Raw genomic sequence first — 15858 nt, forward strand, 5'->3', positions numbered from 1 at the left:
ATCTTTGACTCTGCATTGTTTTTAGCATGAATGATACCATCGAGTCAGAGAGAGAAATATTCAGAACAATCATGTAGTATTTCCAACACTCGGACATGTGCCAGATTGAATCTAACTGCCCTCGTTAGAAAGCCTGAATCCATTACGAAACCGCATGTTTGTCCGACATTGCCTGTAATTCAGCAATGGGGAAATAGAGGGCAGCAGCTGCAGTGACGTCATCTTCGCAGAATGCTATTTGCATGAACACAAATAGCATTGACAAAACAGTTGAGCGTCAGGCTTGTGATTGGGAGGTCTCAGGTTCGATACCCGGCCGGTGCCACTTTGTAACTCTCAACTGGCCTGAAATGTCCTTGTGTGCGCTAGATTCTGGCTGCCCTTGGTTCTTATCAATGGTTTCCGGATAGGCTGGTTATGATGTTTGCGATTATAAAGCGCTTTGAGACAGTAGATAATACGGTGAAAGGTGCCATATAAAAACTCACTATTATCATCATTATTATTATTAAATATCATTTTGAATGTCTACCACCTAAATCAGTGCAAAATCTACAAGTCATATTCGTAGTCAAGGGGACCGTAAGATGGGGTGACTCTGGCCCAAAGTGGGGTGACATTGACCCATACATTTTCCACCCTACAACTTGAATGAACTGTACATGGTTAATCTCCTATTTCAACTGAATCACTCTACAAAAAGATGTTAAAAGACAACTCAGGAATCTAAAGTGATGATAGTCTAGCCTAGTTTAGTCTAAATAAGATCTTGGGAGCTGGGACAACTTCACCCCTCCACCCCCCCCCCCCCCCCCCCCCCAGGGTCAATTTCACCCCACTTTACGGTAATGTCCACGTAGTAGTCCTCATGAATTCATTTGGATCTAGGGAAAGTACTGGCCAAGGTTCAAAACCTGCAAATAGAAGAGAATAGATTGTGGTTCAATTGCAGTCATTTTGAACCATCTAAGTTAATCGGTCCGTTACCTCCCCTCATACGTCCAGGTCGGCGGAGTGGATCCAAGGCTTGAGAGTCACGATGATTGAAGTTGACATTAGAGACGAGTTGCTTACATTTGTCTCTTGAACGGCCGATTTAAGTGTGCAATGTATTTCTTGTGGCAATATTTCTGCAGTGAAATTTGGTCTCTTGTGATCTTGTGGTGTCTCACAGGTAAACTGTATTTTGAACTACATGTATTTTAAATGCCATCTGCTGAAACTTCAAGTCAAGTCATACCTTATAAGCAACAGCACACACAATTCCGATGAGCACAATGGGAAACATGGTCTCAAGGAAACGATTCCTTGGCTTTTTCGTCAAGAGCCACTTGATGATGCTGTAATACCTCTGGTTGTATGGAGGATAACGGAGCCTGGAAGGAAGAGAAATCCATTTCTGATGCGCACACACTGAGGAGCCTCATAGATTAGATTCTTAGGAGAACCAAGAATTTTATTCCTATGAACCAACATGGCTCTCAAGGAGCTTAAAAGTCCTTTGAATGGGTCTTAAAACCGAGGTTCCTTGTATCTGATGTCTATGCCAGGGGAATGAAAAGACCTCACCAAGTGAAAAACATGAGTAGCTCGAGATTGACTCCGCCTCAGACCGAAGACAGAGTCAATATGTTGATATAAACCAAATCGGTGCCAAACGGTAGTGGCACACAAAAGTGCTCCTCCCGCCTTGGAGGAGGAATACTCCCTGGAGGATAGGACCTCCAAGTGCAGAGCGAACGCTGAAGAAAAAGAAGATGCACACAGACTGAGATTATTATTCTTCTTCATAGTTCGAGTCCGACTTCAAATCAGACCTCCTATATTTGCCAGATGGTGAGCCTACCCTAAAGAGAGGCCGTCCTTGGTGACAAAGTTAAAATTAGTCACTACCACCTGCATACTTTACCTGTTAAGACCCTCTAGCTTCTGGTCCTTCACCATAACAGCTCTCCTATGTGAGAATGCATCGAATGAGAACTTGCCATGGTAGCAGCCCATTCCACTGCTACCTACACCGCCGAAGGGCAAGGTAGACACTGTAAAAAGATACAACGAAAACATAAGTCATTGTTTTGATGTTAGTTTAAGGGAGACTGTAGGCAGGATCCAGGTAGGCCAGGTTAAGTTAAACAGTGTCGCCCAAGGGGGTCTCTTCAATATCACAGTACGTCGGAACAATCCTCGCTTGTTGATGAGGAATACTTAACACTTAATCAAACGAGACCTCATCACCTAACTGAGCATATCAGGAAAACAAAAATCGCCAATTTGACCACCAGGATGCTGCCTATAGTCCCCTTTAATAAGTCTAAAGAAAGACAATAAAATACTCCAAATAGCAGACGACATGTAGTTAGTTTTGAAATGCTCTCAGTCAGTGAGCTAATTATACACGTATATAAAGGATCATCAGCGAGGTCCGTGTCAATTTCTTTTGATTAAGAAGTCAGCTAAAATCAAACTTGTAAGGATAAACCGCTTTGAAGAAGCCTCTCTATATGGCTATGGCAATTTAACGACTGTAACTTATTCAAATAAATCCAAAAAACATCCAAACAGGACAAGTTTTGTGATTGCAAGTCATTCAGCTTGACTGATTGTAGAAGGCTCCATCAACCCCAGAAGTCACAGCAAAACCTGGCACATGTTGCTCTGAGCTGGGCAGGTTGAGACGTACTGGCAGATCATATCACTGTGTCTGCCTTTTGTGAAATCTGAGTACTAGTACATTAATTTCTTCCATTATCTCCTGGTGTCATTTATGCTAGCATCTGTGTGCATGGGCCGGGTTTTGCTGCGACAGGTCATATATTTAACAACAACTATAAGAACCGACAAGACAAAAAGCTACCTAATTTGATTAGATATTTTAGCAGGCAAGCAAGGCTATGTGTGCAATGTTAAGAAAGAATGAGCGTGAATGTGCAAAATATGGTACAGTGGTGGATCAAGGGGAAGTACAGAGGGCACCCCCAGTATTTGAAAATTTTTTGAATTTGAACAATTTTGGTAAAATGACCCTAAAAACCACCAGGGCAGCCCTAGTCCATGTAACTGACACCCTCTCTCTTTTTATTCCTGGATCAACTGTGCATAAGGACAACATAATATCAAGAATGAACAAAGTCTATCTTTATTAATTCTTGATAAGATACACTACAGGACAGGGGAACACAAGGCCTGGGAGTGGGATGGTAAGATAGGATAGGAAATGATAACGAAATCCAGGAACAACTAAACTTATCTGCAAAGCAATAATATTGCAGGATAACTAGTATTGCAAAAGGCCTGGTCTATTTGGCAAGCCGCTCGCTGAACAGGCATCTTTTTTTGTCCTGTTTGGAGAGCCGCTTGCCAAACAGCACTAAAAAGCCACCCTGTTCGGCCAGCCGGGCTTGCCAAACAGGTAAAAAATCTACCCTGTTTGGCGAGCTGGAGACTTTACTTTAATATTAATGAGTTCGGCTCTCCATTCAGGACAAGAAAAAGTCGCTGTTTGGTAAGCCGGGCTTGCCAAATAGTCACTTCCATTGCAAAACATATTTTCACAAGCCCAAACTCATGAACAAAGCAGCGGTTAAGTTTATTTTCAAATCTCATAGCGCCCAGCCAATCTAAAAGCTTGATAATAACATACAGGCTTTTATCAACAGGATATAGTATGTTCGGGGTAGAAAAACAGCAAAGCTTTTTCTATCTTTTCACGTCGATAACTAATGAAGGAAGGAATTTGTGTAACTCAAAGGAGGTGTTGAACTCCCTAAGTGCTGGGATACTGGCCTTCTAATCGCAACAATTTTTAAAGCAGGGTTGAAGCGTTTTAATCAAAGCTAGACCAACTGAACGACCCAGCTGCAAAACCCTTTGGAAAAGTTTGCTGATGTTTACCAATGCACACCAAGGAACTTGTCTTGTTTCGCAAGCGGTAGGCCCACTTCCAGTTGTTGGTTTGGGGTGGTTTCATTAGTGTGCATGAGGGAACATTGGCAAGCGGTAGGCCTACTTCCAGTTGTTGGTTTGGGGTGGTTTCATTAGTGTGCATGAGGGAACATTGGCAAGCGGTAGGCCTACTTCCAGTTGTTGGTTTGGGGTGGTTTCATTAGTGTGCATGAGGGAACATTGGCAAGCGGTAGGCCTACTTCCAGTTGTTGGTTTGGGGTGGTTTCATTAGTGTGCATGAGGGAACATTGGCAAGCGGTAGGCCTACTTCCAGTTGTTGGTTTGGGGTGGTTTCATTAGTGTGCATGAGGGAACATTGGCAAGCGGTAGGCCTACTTCCAGTTGTTGGTTTGGGGTGGTTTCATTAGTGTGCATGAGGGAACATTGGCAAGCGGTAAGCCTACTTCCAGTTGTTGGTTTGGGGTGGTTTCATTAGTGTGCATGAGTGAACATTGGCAAGCGGTAGGCCTACTTCCAGTTGTTGGTTTGGGGTGGTTTCATTAGTGTGCATGAGGGAACATTGGCAAGCGGTAGGCCTACTTCCAGTGGTTGGTTTGGGGTGGTTTCATTAATGTGCATGAGCCAACATTGGCAAGCGGTAGGCCTACTTCCAGTTGTTGGTTTGGGGTGGTTTCATTAGTGTGCATGAGGGAACATTGGCAAGCGGTAAGCCTACTTCCAGTTGTTGGTTTGGGGTGGTTTCATTAGTGTGCATGAGGGAACATTGGCAAGCGGTAGGCCTACTTCCAGTTGTTGGTTTGGGGTGGTTTCATTAGTGTGCATTAGTGAACATTGGCAAGCGGTAGGCCCACTTCCAGTTGTTGGTTTGGGGTGGTTTCATTTATGAGCATGAGGGAACATTGGCAAGCGGTTGGCCTACTTCCAGTTGTTGGTTTGGGGTGGTTTCATTAGTGTGCATGAGGGAACATTGGCAAGCGGTAAGCCTACTTCCAGTTGTTGGTTTGGGGTGGTTTCATTAGTGTGCATTAGTGAACATTGGCAAGCGGTAGGCCCACTTCCAGTTGTTGGTTTGGGGTGGTTTCATTTATGAGCATGAGCAAACATTGGCAAGCCGTAGGCCTACTTCCAGTTGTTGGTTTGGGGTGGTTTCATTAGTGTGCATGAGGGAACATTGGCAAGCGGTTGGCCTACTTCCAGTTGTTGGTTTGGGGTGGTTTCATTAGTGTGCATGAGGGAACATTGGCAAGCGGTAAGCCTACTTCCAGTTGTTGGTTTGGGGTGGTTTCATTAGTGTGCATGAGGGAACATTGGCAAGCGGTGGGCCTACTTCCAGTTGTTGGTTTGGGGTGGTTTCATTAGTGTGCATTAGTGAACATTGGCAAGCAGTAGGCCCACTTCCAGTTGTTGGTTTGGGGTGGTTTCATTTATGAGCATGAGCAAACATTGGCAAGCGGTAGGCCTACTTCCAGTTGTTGGTTTGGGGTGGTTTCATTAGTGTGCATGAGGGAACATTGGCAAGCGGTAAGCCTACTTCCAGTTGTTGGTTTGGGGTGGTTTCATTAGTGTGCATGAGGGAACATTGGCAAGCGGTGGGCCTACTTCCAGTTGTTGGTTTGGGGTGGTTTCATTAGTGTGCATTAGTGAACATTGGCAAGCGGTAGGCCCACTTCCAGTTGTTGGTTTGGGGTGGTTTCATTTATGAGCATGAGCAAACATTGGCAAGCGGTAGGCCTACTTCCAGTTGTTGGTTTGGGGTGGTTTCATTAGTGTGCATGAGGGAACATTGGCAAGCAGTTGGCCTACTTCCAGTTGTTGGTTTGGGGTGGTTTCATCAGTGTGCATGAGTGAATATTGGCATGCGGTAGGCCTACTTCCAGTTGTTGGTTTGGGGTGGTTTCATATGTGTGCATGAGGGAACATTGGCATGCGGTAGGCCTACTTCCAGTTGTTGGTTTGGGGTGGTTTCATCAGTGTGCATGAGGGAACATTGGCATGCGGTAGGCCTACTTCCAGTTGTTGGTTTGGGGTGGTTTCATCAGTGTGCATGAGGGAACATTGGCAAGCGGTAGGCCCACTTCCAGTTGTTGGTTTGGGGTGGTTTCATTTATGAGCATGAGCAAACATTGGCAAGCGGTAGGCCTACTTCCAGTTGTTGGTTTGGGGTGGTTTCATTTATGAGCATGAGCAAACATTGGCATGCGGTAGGCCTACTTCCAGTTGTTGGTTTGGGGTGGTTTCATTAGTGTGCATGAGCGAACATTGGCAAGCGGTAGGCCTACTTCCAGTTGTTGGTTTGGGGTGGTTTCATCAGTGTGCATGAGTGAACATTGGCAAGCGGTAGGCCTACTTCCAGTTGTTGGTTTGGGGGGGGTTTCATTAGTGTGCATGAGCAAACATTGGCAAGCGGTAGGCCTACTTCCAGTTGTTGGTTTGGGGTGGTTTCATTAGTGTGCATGAGCGAACATCGGCAATCTTTTCCAAAGTAATCTTCTTAATTTGTTCAGTTGGTTCCGCTTGATAAAGCCCAACTACCTACTGGCAAGATGTATGACAGTGTCGTTGGCACAGACACTGCCGCTCGTCGTTGAACTCAGAACTTTATCGATTACGTCTCTGTTCTTAGAGAACAAGTACAATGAGAGAGGTTTTTCCCTGCAAGAAATCACCATGTTCGTGTTAATCAGAGATTAGACAGGTTTCATGAAGAAAGTAAAAGGCAATCAGAGAAGATAATGGTTTTTTTAGAAAATATGAGTAACATACTTCCTACGTGGACAACAGTATCATTGGCAAGGACGCTGCCACTGGTTGTTGCGTCGAGAACTTTATCGACCACACTTCGCGATTTTGAAAACAAGTACATGGCCAATGGCTTCTCTCTGTGTAGTCAAATAGATTGAAGAGTTGAAAAAGACATTTGCTTATCCAAGGGGTTAATTCCGGTCACCCATACCCACCCCCATGTCAGAAAATTCTAAGAAACGGATGTTGAAATTTCAACATTTTGGAAACTATTATCAATTTGAACATGAAATTCTGTAAAGTGAAAATTGGGGGTCCTAGCTGTGCTTCCTCATTGAATTTGCCTCTGAACTGAAAGAGATTGTGCCAGGTCTGATTTCCAGCCCCAAGACCTGAACCATGGATCTGACTGATGCCCAGACCATGCTCTTGAGGTGGAGGATGACCTTGAGCTACAGCCCCATTCCTCAATTTCAAGACGTAGAATCAAGAAGTGATGTTTGCAATGCTGAGAAGAAGTCGAAAATGAATTCTGTCCACTTCACGACGGGAAATTCCAAGGCGTGTCTCTCTATAGCACAGTGCTGTAGCATCATTTGTATGGTCCCATTCTGGGATGTAGGCCTACGGTCCCATTCCGGGATGTATGGTCCCATTCATTCTGGGATGTAGGCCTACGGTCCCATTCCAGAATGTATGGTCCCATTCATTCTGGGATGTAGGCCTACGGTCCCATTCCGGGATGAATGGTCCCATTCTGGGATGTAGGCCTACGGTCACATTCCGGGATGTATGGTCCCATTCTGGGCTGTAGGCCTACGGTCCCATTCCAGAATGTATGGTCCCATTCATTCTGGGATGTAGGCCTACGGTCCCATTCCAGAATGTATGGTCCCATTCATTCTGGGATGTAGGCCTATGGTCCCATTCCAGAATGTATGGTCCCATTCCTGGAGCTCTTCACAGTTCAAAGGAATAAAACTTCCATTATTTTTGTTTTCGTTAGCAGACGACAGAAAATGCCTCGCTTTGACTGAAAATGACTCATTTTCATGGGATGTATGGTCCCATACCCCCCCCCCCCCCAACCCCTAAAAGTAGGAACATGAATGGTTAGGTAGAGCTTTCTTTTGTGCAACAGTGACCCGAAAGCTTGTTGACCGTTAGATGTGGAGAACATGAGAGTGCTTCGCAAGTTTTTTGGAGCATGCAAATACAAATTGAAACATACGGCCCCCATGCACTATCCAATCATTTGCCAAAAAGGCTCCACTGATCGTCTGGCTCAAAAACTTATCCGCCACACCTCGTTGTTTTGAAAATACATACAACACCAATGGGTGCTCCCTGAAATCGACATATGTTGGAAAAGCTGAAACGTTATCTCATAGTCGATAGATATATAAAACTAAGAACTGTGATGCCCTACATGCAGGGAGAGTTGCCCTGGGCCATCAAGCAAGCAGTTGCCCCACAGGCAAAACTAGTAGCAGCTGAACTTTTATAGCAGCCTTGTAAAGCAATACAGCCAAAGGGCCTGCCCAAATAAGACATTTAAAGCAAGCAGGACTACAAAGTAAAATGACCTATTCTGTGCATTTCGTAATGAAAATCGAAATTTCCATTTGAACTCAAATTTTTTTTGGCAGGAGTCCACCAATCATACTCGTATAGGGGTTGTCGGTCTGGGCATGACTGTTTTGAAATACTGTAGAACCTCTCTACTAAGGACACCCTCGGGACTGACAAGTGCTGTTCTTAAAAGAGAGGTGTCCTGATTAGAGAGGTCAAATTGAGTGGAAACAACCAATTTTGGAACAAAAGTAGTGTTCTTTATAGAGAGGTTGTCCTTGATATCGAGGTGTCCGTTAAGGGAGGTTCGAAGTCCACATTCGCATGATATGGTTGTTTAGAGCATCCTAAAATTAATCTAAAAAAATGACAGAATAAGTGATTTTACTGTCTTGATCTTTGAAGTTCACTGCCAATATTGATAAAGCAACTATAATTTATGAACTGAAATCAAACACATACAGGCCCCGTGCATCAAAGTGTCATTAGCGAGAAATGCTCCACTGTTTGTCCGATGTGCAACTTTATCGATTACATCTCGACTTTTTGAGAAAACATATGTTGCTAAGGGCAGTTCTCTGAAAGAGAATTTGATTACACAATATGAAAGTGTTTCAAATAGAAGATTTGAATAGCAGGTACCATATCAACTTATTATTGATAAATTATCAAAAATGGGCTATTTGAGTAAGTTTTGAAGGAAAAATTTCCGTGTAGTAAAATTAAACTCAATTTTCTCAATCAAGAAATAAAGAATTTTCATATTTTTTTGTAGTTTTGTACTTCTTCAACTAAAATTCTTTTAATTTTCTTCAGAAATTTTCGCGATTCCAAAAAAGGCGAGCGAATTAAGCGCTTTATTCTGGTAAATCTGGTTCTCCTACAAACACACTCATTGTAACCTAGGTGTTTCAGATTGTCAAACCAAGCAAATCTGACGAGCATAATCTTTTACCTGGCATTTATTATATCTATGGCCTCATCAACATTTTCCACCGGCACTATTGGAAGGATCGGGCCAAAAATCTAAAAAAAACAAGAGAAAAATTAAAATATCTCAATGATAATTTTAACTACAGTAAAACCTCTCTCTTGAGGTCACCCTCTAGACTGACCTGTGCAGTCCTTTATAGAGAGGTGTCCTGATAAGAGAGGCCAAATTGAATGTGAACAACCAATTTGGGACCAAAACTAGTGTCCTTAATAGAGAGGTGTCTGCTAACGGAGGTTCTAATGTAACTGTATATCTCTCTTTACAACAGAGATGATGGAAGTTCATATTAAGTACCTATTCATGAAATTGTAATTTTCAAATTCAATTAAAATTTTCAAATTTTTTTCAATTTTTTTAAAAACTGAACGTGAAGACCTTTAAATGCAAATCTACTGAGTCTTTGATAAAGAAGAAAAGAAAACTCACTTCCTCTTGCATGATGGGGTCGGTCAATTTGACATTTGTCAGAACGGTTGGTTCGATGTATTTCTCCCCGGCGTCAGTGCGGCCGCCAATGGCAAGTTCTCCTCCGCCATTCATCAGTTTCTCCACGCGCCTGTGAACGAGATAAGAACCAAGTCAACTAATATGTAAAGAGCAAGCTCTAGTGAACTCACACAACTGTATGTCCTAGCAGACGATTTTTAGATACATGATGTCCCACACCCGCACTTCAGTAACGCCGGTGTGAATAAATCTACTTACGTGAATGGTCAATGGCTCATGACGTCATGAAATAATTGCGTCACGAGGAAGGAAACAATGGGATTCACATCCGACGTTGTAACTGTGGGTGCGGTGCGTCATGAATGCAGGATCGGCCAACGCGCGGCCCATATAGAATGCGACAAAACTGTACCGGAACCACCGGAACCAGAATTGTCATGGGTCTGCACAAATTTTTTCAGATTCGATGGACATGATGGATATATGAATTTTGTTTACACTTTACATACAGTGTATACATACGTAACCATTACACTCACTACGTTGTGTGAGTGATCATCGAAAAATGTCTTCACCTGCAAACTGAAACAAGCTTAAAGGGGTACGATGTATCATGTGGTTGAAACTTGGTATTCATATACAGTAGAACCTCTCTATTAAGGACACCCTCGGGGCTGACAAGTGGTGTCCTTAATACAGAGGTGTCCTGATTAGAGAGGTCAAATTGAATGGAAACAACCACTGCAGGATCAAACCTGCTGTCCTTAATTGAGAGGTTGTCCTTAATAGAGAGGTGTTGCTAAGGGAAATTCCACCGTAATTTGAATATCTGTCTATACAAAAGCATTGTTGAAATTGATATTCAATTTGAAATTTTCAAATTCAATTAAAAAATTTCAAATTTTTTCAACGCACAGCATAGGCCTTTAAGTTCAAATGACAAACACGTACTGAAAGTGTTTGTCACTGACAATCCTGCAGTAGTCTGGAGACTGTTTCGGGTCTTCTCCGTATGCGTCTGTAACTGCCCTCTTTAGGGCTGTGACCACATCAGCCTGAAACAAAAAGTAAATATACGTTACCCTTTACATTACAAATGATGTTGATGTGGCAATTTGGTGTCCACTGCGCCTGCATGATCGCAACTGAATGAAGAGATCATTCAGGGACTGTCTGACAGCTGTGATTGTTGACCCGACGTCATGACATCATGATGACGTCATGGCATCCTTGTGACGTCATCAGTGACATCGTAGCCTGAGCCTGCATGCTCTGTTGCTCATGGCAACCAGAGAGGACCAAAATGCATTACAAGGCTACAAGTTTTTCTTGAATATTCAAAGGAGAAATTTTTGAATTTTTTTTTTCTTTTTTACAAATATATATCAAGACCCCCCAGGTTAATTAAACCAGCATGCAATGCACCTAGACGACTCATATTTTTCATTCTCATTGAATTTGACCTCTGTAATCAGGACACCTCTCAATAAAGAACAGCATGTCACTCCCAAGGGTGTCTGTAATAGGGAGGTTCTATTGTACTGACACTCTTTCCTGCACAGAAATTACCTGAATATCCTTGGAGCACATGAGGTAATCAGGTGCGACGCAGGTCTGGCCGGCGTTGATGCACTTTCCCCAGGCAAGACGTCGAGCCATGACGTCAAGGTCACTGTCTTTCTCAACGTAGGCGGGACTGAAATGAGGATAGAAGAGGTCAGAGCAAAAAATACTAAAGAGTCATTTGTACAGGACTGGGGCTTGCGTTAGACTTTCTTGATTTGGAGTCAAACCAGAGATTTGGCAAAATCTTGGGAGTCTCGAGATCATATTAGGTACATGTATTTTGTTGGAAGTGACTACTTGGCAAGCCCGGCTTACCAAACAGCGACTTTTTCTTGTCCTGAATGGAGAGCCGAACTCATTAATATTAAAGTAAAGTCTCCAGCTCGCCAAACAGGGTAGATTTTTTACCTGTTTGGCAAGCCCGGCTGGCCGAACAGGGTGGCTTTTTAGTGCTGTTTGGCAAGCGGCTCTCCAAACAGGACAAAAAAAGATGCCTGTTCGGCGAGCGGCTTGCCAAATAGACCCGGCCATTTTTGTTATACGGTAGTTTGAGGGTTCTGGGCGAAGTTTCATGCTTCAAATGACACTTTTCTAGGGTTAACCATGCCGAGGACCTGAATATGGAATTTGTTGCAACTCGACTTAGACTAGCATAGCAAATCCTGCACTGGAGGAGTTAGTCTGCCGAGGCTGTGTAAATATCGCATTAGTACGTCCGGGTCCGAAAACAGTTGGAAAACCAATTTATATTGACACTCAAGCCAAAGGCACAGACAAAAGCAACTTTTTTGATATTATTTTTAATTATTTTTTTTCGTCCCCCTCAAATTAAATCATCCTGCAAAAACCCCAATTCTTTCTCACCTTTTGCCTCCAAGCTCCAGTACCACGGGCGTAAGATTCTTGGCAGCAGCTTCCATGACGATCTTCCCAACGAACGTGTTGCCCGTGTAAAATATATGGTCCCAGCGTTCAGTCAGCAGCTGGGTCGTCTCGGGAATGCCACCGTTAATGACCTTGATACAGCTCTGAAACAAGGTCAAAGTGAGCCAAGATCAAAGTCAGGTGAGGTCAAAGAGAGGCAAGGTCAAAGTGAGGCAAGGTCAAAGTCAGGTAAGGTCAAAGCGAGGCTAGTTCAAAATGAGAATATATAGAAGGATATCAGATTGATATCAACTGATTTTCCCACTATCTTGTCCAAAGCTTTTCAGCTGATATTAAAGGGGTTGTGTGAAGTAAAAGGTACGCCATTATGAAGTGAAAATTCTGCTTCTAGACACCATAACAAAACAAAACAAAGACTAGAACGCCTCGGCAATGTTTTGTGAACTTTGCGAATCTAATGCGAAAGCAGTCATGTTTATTACTAAACGGTACTTGTTATGGCAAAACGGCAAATCTTCGTTGATTGTTCGCGCTGCCGCTGGCTCCCAAGCCGGTACACTATGACGTAATAAGGACATTTGGCGGAAAATTCGAAACTTACAGTCATTTTCGAAAAAAAATCATTATACATATTTTTTCCTTAACTTAACCTCGTTTTGGATATATCCAGCCTCATGAAGACAAAATTCCTGTTTTGGACCCCTAATTCACACAACCCCTTTAAGCAACCTTTTGGGCCTCTTTACTTACATTGTCTAAATACTTTGGAACCAACGTCTCCATCAGATGAGCTGTTGCCCCAGAAACCTCCGACGGTTTCAACACAACACAATTACCTGAAAATGACGTAAGTGACATAAGATTTAAACCACTTCGGAATGGATGCACCACAGTACAGTGGAACCTCTGTAAGCGGACACCTCTCTACTAAGGACAACCTCTCTATCAGGGACACTAGTTTTGGTCCCAAATTGGTTGTTTCCATTCAATTTGACCTCTCTAATCAGGACACCTCTCTATTAAGGACAGCACTTGTCAGTCCCAAAGGGTGTCCTTAATAGAGAGGTTCTACTGTATTAAAACATCTCATATGATTTTTAATACGTTGTTATTTCCTGCACTGCATCATAACGTCATTAGAACCACTATTTTGGTCAACTGTAGTGTTTGTGAGCACCAATAATATGACTGACTCCATATGACTTACCCGCAGATATCGCACCAATCAGAGGAAGCATAGTAAGCTGTACCGGGTAGTTCCAAGCGCCAATAATAAGGCAGACACCATATGCTTCCGGCTTGATGAAACAGTCGTACATCTTGTTGAGAAGATCTTTTTGGACCTGTTCTGGTTTGATCCAATCTTCGAGATGATTTAAGTGATTTGTGATCTCGTCAACGGTGAGGTCGATTTCGAAGATATATGCTTCATATTTGCTCTATAAACGAGAGAAATTTTGATTTTAACTAGATTTATGTCCCCTTTCTTCGAAATGTATTGTAATTTTCAAATATCCATTATTTTCTGAAGATAAAGAGCTGAAAAAAACCAGAGGGAAATGCAGGAAATAAACTCAACCATACCAATTCATGACAAGTAATATGTTGACATTGATAATTCTATTCACAAACTATCAAAACCTTATCAGGATAAGTGGACTACAGGGACCAAGCTAGCTTTTTGGAATATTTTCGGCCGAAACCATGGTAAAAAAACACATTTTAGGCGACTTCTGGGGGGGAGGGATTAGCCCCCATGCTCCCTCCCCCCACCCCACACGCCAGCTACACCCATGGATTACCAGAGCCCTCAAGATTTTTTCTTGATTCAGTGATTAAAAGAACCACAGCATCCTACCTTATGCAAATCACTGAAAAGCCCCTGAGCCAAGGCTTCCCTATTCTCCTCCAACATTTGTTTCAGACTCCGCAACTGTGTCAACCTCCATTCCAGGGCCTTGGTCCGCCCGGACCGGAACGCTGTCCGCAGACCCTGAACGATCTGAAACGAAGCATATTTACCGATTGTATTTGTAGAATCTAAAAATACATTTTGTTTCACTTTTGCCAATGAATGATTGTGGTTGTCCCATGCAGATGTGAAAGGCGTCTCTAAGCAGGTAGACCTGGTCATTAGGCTACTTGATATCCTAAGTATACACACTTTCCCGAGTATGCAATCCTGTCATGCATGCATCACCAAATTGCATTCATACGAGATTGCATGGACCTTTTCAACAGAGATAAACCAGGGCCTTAACAAAACAAATGCGTTCACTCAGAACAGTGTAGTACACGCCAGAAGGCCTAAGCCGATTCCGGACCACGCCATAAGCCAGCTGTAACCCTATGGCCTATGACGTGTTCCAGGGGAAACTCATGATTGGTCAGCGCCCGAACAAACTTCTGCATTCCCGTATTCCGTGTCCAGTGTCAGTGAAGTATGGCATCACACGACGCCATTTGATCATGACATCATAGGCCTACTCAAGGTTAAAATTTACAATCCCCGATCGGAAATGACGTAGTTTGATCGCATTTAACTATAAATCCATTGAACAGTGGTGCTTCGTTAGTCAACAAATGACCTTTTTTTGGGGTGTGATCGGGGATTGTAAACTCGTTCCCTACTCAATACTTCCAACTACTGAACACAGATTTCATTAAGGAAATCCACCAAGGTGTTGACACCATTCAAGTCAGCTGACCTGACATTGCACGACCTCAGTCACAAACACAATTTGAAATTGAATTGGAATTTAAAAATTAGGTTAAGTCGATTTGACACCTTCTAAGCCCTTTCTTTGGAAATCTGAGATAGAAAATGCAATTCAGATCAGCAGTACACGTGAATTATGTTACGAGTAAACGTACGGAATTGTAATTTGACATCTTAGGCGAGTGAGTAGGTGGATTCGTGGAGTTTGAACTCTGTTCTAGTCACAAAATCGAAGAGGACTACTAGCGACACATAGAGGTCTTCACCTGAACTACACTTCCTCGATGGTTACTGCGACATCAACCAGGAACCGTCACGCCCCCTGACTAGTTCAGTCGTAAGACTGAGACACAGTGAACTATGCCAACTCTGCCAACGATGCCTACTTGCTTAGGGGTTATACTCAGACATCAGTCAGGAGCCGACACGGCTCTTGGCTAATAGGCCTAATACTGAGACATCAGTCAGGGGCCACCATGAGACCGTGGACAGGAGTGGTCCTCGGATAAGGATAATCTCTATATATCGGTAGAAAACTACCGTCGTGTAAAGCCAAAGAGACAATGCCCCGAGATTTGTCATCTTATAGACTCCCGAGGCAGTCCATTGCGTCATCATCCTTATGTTACAAGGGGACAAGACGAGGCCAGTCCAATGCGTTCGGAGTGTAAGTCGCATTTGTTGGCCGGACGACTCCGACTGGGTCTTCTATCCCATAGACCGCCATAGAGAGACCAATGGATTTGAGTTTGTAAAGTTCGGGTTTTCTTCAAGATTAGCATAATGATAATCAGATGATATATATATTGATAATAGTATGCCTACTATTTGTACATGAATGAATAAAAAACAAGAAAATAAAGAGGAAATGAAGAGAAAAAAGAGCAAAATAAATTATGGAATTTAGGGGAGTCGAACCCCCAACCATTAGATCGCAAGTCCAGCATTCTAACCGCTGCACCACCAAGGCTTTTGCTGCGGTGGCTTTTTCGCGACTCATAGCCAGGCGTGCGTGCGAGCGTGCTCCGCT

General features: G+C 43.2%; 1 protein-coding gene across 3 annotated transcripts; it reads right to left on the reverse strand.

The window, feature by feature from the left end:
- Nucleotides 1–805: 805 nt before the first annotated feature.
- On the reverse strand, nucleotides 806–15097 carry LOC135492275 (aldehyde dehydrogenase, dimeric NADP-preferring-like). Of its 3 annotated transcripts, none has more exons than XM_064778635.1 (13): nucleotides 14984–15097; nucleotides 13968–14111; nucleotides 13317–13548; nucleotides 12860–12945; nucleotides 12089–12252; nucleotides 11228–11354; nucleotides 10610–10713; nucleotides 9638–9767; nucleotides 9173–9243; nucleotides 6440–6555; nucleotides 1910–2039; nucleotides 1241–1376; nucleotides 806–914 (listed from the first exon to the last, which is right to left on the reverse strand). In XM_064778635.1, the coding sequence occupies exons 1-13, from the start codon at nucleotides 14999–15001 to the stop codon at nucleotides 885–887; spliced, it is 1488 nt and encodes a 495-aa protein (XP_064634705.1). In that variant the 5' UTR covers nucleotides 15002–15097; the 3' UTR covers nucleotides 806–884. The 3 variants fall into 3 exon arrangements, with proteins under 3 accessions (XP_064634705.1, XP_064634706.1, XP_064634704.1); XM_064778636.1 differs by lacking the exon at nucleotides 6440–6555 and adding an exon at nucleotides 7877–7992; XM_064778634.1 differs by lacking the exon at nucleotides 6440–6555 and adding an exon at nucleotides 8680–8795.
- Nucleotides 15098–15858: the final 761 nt, after the last annotated feature.

This window comes from Lineus longissimus, chromosome 8, assembly GCF_910592395.1.
Source record: "Lineus longissimus chromosome 8, tnLinLong1.2, whole genome shotgun sequence".
NCBI classification, from domain to species: domain Eukaryota; kingdom Metazoa; phylum Nemertea; class Pilidiophora; order Heteronemertea; family Lineidae; genus Lineus; species Lineus longissimus.

Coding starts and splice junctions, on each gene's coding strand:
- LOC135492275 (XM_064778635.1), bottom strand. Junction 9,768..10,609: donor GTCAGTGACAAACACTTTCA/GTACGTGTTTGT, acceptor TCTCGTTCACAG/GCGCGTGGAGAAACTGATGA. Junction 2,040..6,439: donor CACTGTCATACATCTTGCCA/GTAGGTAGTTGG, acceptor ATCTTTTTACAG/TGTCTACCTTGCCCTTCGGC.